This window comes from Cyprinodon variegatus, unplaced genomic scaffold, assembly GCF_000732505.1.
Source record: "Cyprinodon variegatus isolate N-32 unplaced genomic scaffold, C_variegatus-1.0 Scaffold805, whole genome shotgun sequence".
Classification (NCBI taxonomy): domain Eukaryota; kingdom Metazoa; phylum Chordata; class Actinopteri; order Cyprinodontiformes; family Cyprinodontidae; genus Cyprinodon; species Cyprinodon variegatus.
Window position 1 is genome coordinate 271,351 of NW_015151258.1, and position 6,000 is coordinate 277,350.

The following is a 6,000-nucleotide window of genomic DNA, read 5'->3' on the forward strand; positions in this document are numbered from 1 at the left end:
TCCTCCAGAAGTCTAAGCCTATAGCAGCATAACTATAGAGATAGCTCAGGATAACCTGAGCCACTCTAACTATAAGCTTTATCAAAAAGAAAGTTTTAAGCCTAGCCTTAAAAGTAGACAGGGTGTCTGCCTCACGGACTAAAACTGGTAGTTGGTTCCACAGGAGAGGAGCCTGATAACTAAAAGATCTGCCTCCCATTCTACTTTTAGAAATTCTAGGAACCACTAGTAAACCTGCAGATTGAGAGCGATTTATAGTTGAGCAACTTATAAACTCATAATTTAAAATGTTCCTTAAGGCAGATCTAACATTGATTGATAGACTGATTTATACAATACTGATTTGAACTATTAGATATACATTAGGTTGTAAAATGCACCATTAAACAAATAAATGTCAGATTAAATAGTTAAGAATACATTTAAAATGATGAAATATATAATGACATTTATTTTTTTAATGAATGTATTTAAAAGCGAATTTAATTTATACTTATAGATAATTAATAAAGTCTGTTGAGTTGTTGTTTTTTGGGTTCATGGGTTTAAATATTTGTAAACCTTAGTTAGAGAAAACCTTGGATCTGCTGCCACTTTATTTTAAAGGAGGAAAGACACCAAACCAGCTGTTATTTCTGACAGGAAGCCCAAGGGAATCAGAGCAAGTTGGCAGAGAAGAGAAAAGACATCGCAATTTAAAAAAAATGAAGATGAAGAGAAGAAGTAATCGCTTAAGATATTATCCATTAATCTCCAGCGAGGCGAACGTAGGCACAGATCGGCTTCACTGAGATCTAATTAACTTCCTCTGCTGCCTCTTCTGACCACGTCCTCCCGCTCATCCTGTCCTCCTCCTGCACCGCAGGATGAGCGCGAGGGCATCCCCAGGCCTGCTGCTGTCCAAACATCAGCAGGAGATCTGACAGCAGAACTCCACTCTCATTTATTTAGTAACTAATATCCCGTTTTGCACCATGAGGGAAAAATACACATCATCAAGAAAAACTTTTACAGTGTGGATTGTTTTTACAGCTGCAGGCGCGAACTTTCCTGCTTTGCACTGTTATCATTTATCAAAAGCTCCAGGTCGTCTGTCAGCAGTGCTGAGTGGGCTCCCGGTGCCACAGCCGCACACACTCCTACTCAAAGTGTAAAGCCAGGAACAGAAAGGCACTTTGCTTCACCATGTGATGAACATGGATGTCTTTTGATCTCTCTGTCCGTTCTCGAAATGTCGAAGCTTTGCCGACCTTGTCATGATTTAGACCCTCTGGTTTTGGTCTGATTAGACTCTGCTGGGCTGCCAGGCCAATCAGCACCCCCCCCCCAATCCCCAACCCCCCACCCCCCGCCTATGTCATAAAGCCAACATTCCCCCAACGCAGTCACGGCGGAGCTATTAGGAGGACCGCAGCTTTTTGCACTAATCAAAGCAGCGTTTGCAGCTCTGATTGTCTCTACATTAAAGCATCGCTCCCTAAACAATGCAGCCATAACAGAGGCTATTAACTGAGGAAAAGACTGCGGCCTGCAAACACTCTGCTTATGAATATACACTAATCTCCCTCTGGTGAGGCCAATTAACCCCGTCTGAATAACACAGTCGGTGGAACTGAAAGGCTGTTTTTGTTATAGATTTTTTACCAGGATCATGTCTAAAATCTATGGATAAATCAAGACAGAATGGTTTATAATTGGACACAAAGCCAACAGGATTTTTTTTCTTATTTTTTTCTTGTCCTGTACACAGTGGAGAGCCTTTCTATAAGTGACTGGTATATATTTAGTTCACAGTCTGGTCATAGTGGGTAGGCATTTTCAGGAAGGTCCTGCCAGATGGTCCAAGAACTGTTGCCCTTGACGTTAATTACATGAAAATGTCCCATTGTAATTCCAGGCTGGAAGAGCTCAGACTGTTCTTTTTTCTCTCCTCAGGTGATTACCAGGCGAGGACCTATCTGCACAGACGTCTAAAGGAAAGAAAAGGAAGCCTTCCATTGTCCGTCCTCTACAATCCTCCCGCTCCTATCGGCTCCTGCTGCTCCTACGTTTATGGGGGATTTACCCTCTAGTGGAGGCAACTCAGAACTGGAAAGAGGGAGCGTCTTGCTCCTCATTGAACCCTCTGGCGAGGAAGTTGCTCTCTGTGGGACAGAGAGCATCTCAGCTACAGTCTGCGAGGAGCCACTGAACCTTCCAGGGAGGCGACGTCCACAGCCCTCCTGGCTTTTGATGCCATACTACTGAATGCTGACCATGAACCTGCCCTGTCGTTCTGCCTGCCTGCTGCCTACCTGCCTGCCTGCCTGCTTGCTCACCCAACAGTATGTCTCTTGTTTGTCCGTCTGCACTCCCCCCCTCCATCGGCTGTTAGTCTGCACCAAGTGCCATAGCCTCATTACATTCCTATAGACTTTGCACTGACCGCCAACACTCATCCTGACTTCCTCAGTGACTATGTTTACATGCACCCGACACCTTTTCCAGGCAAAACTCTTCAAGTTTCTATCAGTTATCCAGACTTTCCTTTAAACTCACTCCGTTTGCGATTAGTTAGACGACTTTATTTGACTGAACGTGGCTTTAATGCTATTCTGCCCCCCTTAATCACAGTATTAACATAACAGTTCCTGTTAGAGATAAATGCAGTGTTCTCCTGATTAATTAAGCCGTGCATGTAAACATAACAGTCGCTAAGAGCCAAAAAAAGTGTTACTGTTTAGAGGTCAGTGAATCAGCCTTAAGAACAGAAGCTTTCGACCACCTGCAGATGTTTCCTTTGAGTCCCTGCCCTCGTACATATTTTCCTTTGAGCTTTTAGCACTTAAACGAGTGCAGACGGTGCCAGAGAACTTGATGGATGTGAGAGCTTTCTGCACATTATTATTATTTCTTTTTTTTAGCTGTTATTCTTTTTTCCTCCTGTGTGTGTTAGTGTAATGTTGAAGTGTAATACTGGAGGTTGCTGCCGATTTCAGAAGGATCATGATGCTGTTCGGGTGACCTGAAGCAGACACTGGATTTTAAGTTTGTTTTTTTGTAATTTATTGTTTTCCTGTTTATATATGCTATTCCCAAAAGAAAATGGAAAGCTACTCTTTGGACTTGAACTGAGGGACGCCCGTGTTTCATGTAGACGAGAAGCAATACAAAAACGGTTTTTGGTGGTTTTTTTCAGAGAAAACCAAACCAAGCGTTTTCTCTTCTTACTGCCTTATCAGCAAGCTGCTTTCCCTTTAGATTGGGGGAGCTTTCTGATGGTTGGTTTTGAGTTTCTGGACACAAAAGGCAGCCATACATGGACGCCGTGGCTTTTAATGAAGGGCTCCAATCCAGTCCTGGAGAGTTACAATAACAGGCATTGTGAACGGAGATCCCCCCCCCATAATGCACCTCTAGATATATGATCCCCCATTTCTGCAGAGAGAACCTTTGCTGGCGAGATAACCATTATAATAATTAGTGATTGGAATCAAACATCCGATACAGAGACAGGAAGACCTTCAGCATCAGGTCAGATTTGCATCTTGGTTTTTGTGTTTGGAAGCTTCCACAGATCAAATGTCTTCACTGGAGTTAAAATCCAGGCCAACTCCAAACTCCCTCTGCAGAATAGGAGGGAATCATTTTTCGATACGATATAAAACACGATAAATGTGTCACCACACAATTGATCCTGATATATTGACAAAGATGATATATTGTGATTTTTTTTGTACTAATATAGCTCTAGAAAACCTTACAAGGTCTTGTTTTTCGCTGCTCCTGGAGCAGCTGATTAACAGGTTATTGGACGATTTGCTGCCAACTACTGGTAGGAAGTTAAACAGGTATTTAAAAGAACGACAATGACATAGAAGTTTACATATGAATATATCTTACCTTCCAAATCCATTCGGTCGTTTTTTGAATCAACACTAACTTTTTAAAGAAACTTGTATTTTTGAATCAGTATAAATATATTAAAATGAAATATCTCGATATTTGATAGAATCGATTTATTTCTAAATGCAGAAGGATCCAAACGTTTGCAGATGAAAAAACGGCTGTTTAAACTGGAGATGGATCCTAAAAATTTGGTTGATTTAAAATAGGATCCACAGAAATTTGACTGATCAGCTCAAAACATGTCAAATAATATGACTACCTACCAGTATGTATGTTTAAAGATACCAGAGTTGAGGCAAGGTTCAGGGTTTGAGAGCTATTTTACTACTGCACTACCTGAGATATAAAAAAAAAAAAATCTGATTTTAAAAATCCCATTCAGTGCTGTTTCACAGTAATCATACAAATCCTCAAGTTTTAACCCTCAAAGAAAAACAATAACCATAATTGGGAATCGGTCTGCAAAAATTCTGATCAGTGCATCTCTAATTTATACACTTTTATTTTCTCATTATATTAACTGAATTTGACCCTAAATGTATCTGTGAGGACTTGATATATTTTGAAGATCACACCGTTAATCAAAGATGGGAACCGTTTCCCTCCAACGCTTCAAAACTTTCACATAGAGTCAAAGACCCTTTGGAGAAAACAGGAAAAGGATGGGCCGGGGTTTCCGTGGTGATGCGTGACTGTCTGACCACGCGTGGGCTGCCGTGTGGATCGGATCATTAGCTTTAGTTTCTCTCCAGCTGCGTGGAGCTCTCTGAATGTGATTGTGTCCAGCCTGCCGTGTTTACACACCTTCATCTTCTTAATGAACTAAGCTTCTCACGTTCTTACGTTTATACGATTTCTTGTCTTTTTGATGTTACCAAATACGTTTTTTTAACAACTACAACAGATAAATATATATATATATATATATATATATAGTAAGAGAGAAAGCTATATCATGCAGTAACTTTAATATATTGTATAAATGATGGCCTGAATGCAATGTATTTATTTGTTTCCATAATGAAGAATATTCTGTAAAGGGAAATGTATGGTTTTGAATATACAACACTTTTTGTGTCATTTTTGTTTTTTTAAATGCCAAGTAGTTCACCTTATGTGTATCACTATTAATCAACACAGTACCTTCACTCATCACTAAGGATCATCCTGTTAACTGTGATCATTAATCAGACATCTCATATATAAACAGAACAAAACTCAATGTGAGCCTTTTGTTTTAAGCAGCCTGACGGAAGCAGGCAATGCTTTTAAATTCATGTTTGTAGTGTTTCCTTTTTCTGTTAGATGAACTGATCAAACCGTTTTGCACACTTTAATGTTCAGGGAATTGTTTGAACCACATCCTGGCATCGTCTTTACAAACCTCTGTCACAGGGGGACGTCTTCATATCCACAGTAAGTGCTAACTTTGAGCCGCCGTGCGTAGAAGGAACGGCTCAGGAACCGAGTTTCACTTTGCCAAAACTGAGTTGATTTAGCACCAATTTTATAGCCTGTTGCAACGACTTATGCTAAATTAATGATCACTGAGGTGATGCATTAAGTATTTGCTCTTTCTTGTTATACAAGAATCCTGTACAAAGAGATGTATTTCTGACCTTGAGCAGAAAACAGATTTTATTTTTGTTTTTAGTCTGTAGAGCTAAGCGTCAGAGTAATCAGAGGATTTACTTTTGGAAAATGAACTGTGATGGTCTCGTCAGGAGGGGTAGCAAGACAGTGCATTTGGTGACTTGTTGATAAAAGGAAAAAAAATGTTTAAAAAAATGTCTGTAAATCAAATAAACCTATTTAATCACTTCAAGCAAATGTGTTGTCTGTGTTTGTTTATTGCTTTACGAGGGGAGAACCCATCGATCCGTTGGCACCTTATGAAAGTTGGCACTTTGACTGAAATTAAACCAGATAAGCAGAGCAGAGCACTTTGCTGTTCCTGTTTGACTGTGACTCCATCCTGGAGAGAAATATCGGCTGTGCTGCTGCCATCAACACTTTTGTTTATAGATGTTCGAGATCAGCCTCTTTTTCAGTGTAGTCCTGTTTCTCTGACCGTGACTGGTTGGACGCGCTCTCTTCATCTTGTGACATGGT

The 6,000-nt window shown here is 40.4% G+C and overlaps 1 protein-coding gene across 2 annotated transcripts in view; it reads left to right on the plus strand.

The window, feature by feature from the left end:
• The window catches only part of LOC107098736 (protein spinster homolog 2-like), an 86,818-nt gene extending 81,116 nt beyond the window's left edge, over nucleotides 1–5,702 (plus strand). For both annotated transcript variants that reach the window (XM_015396560.1, XM_015396559.1), the window contains exon 13: nucleotides 1,936–5,702. Coding sequence is in view for 1 of the 2 variants with exons in the window: in XM_015396559.1 (XP_015252045.1) it covers nucleotides 1,936–1,974 (39 nt within the window). In the remaining variant the exon portion in view is untranslated. The remainder of the gene's footprint in view (nucleotides 1–1,935) is intronic.
• The last annotated feature ends 298 nt before the right edge of the window (nucleotides 5,703–6,000 follow it).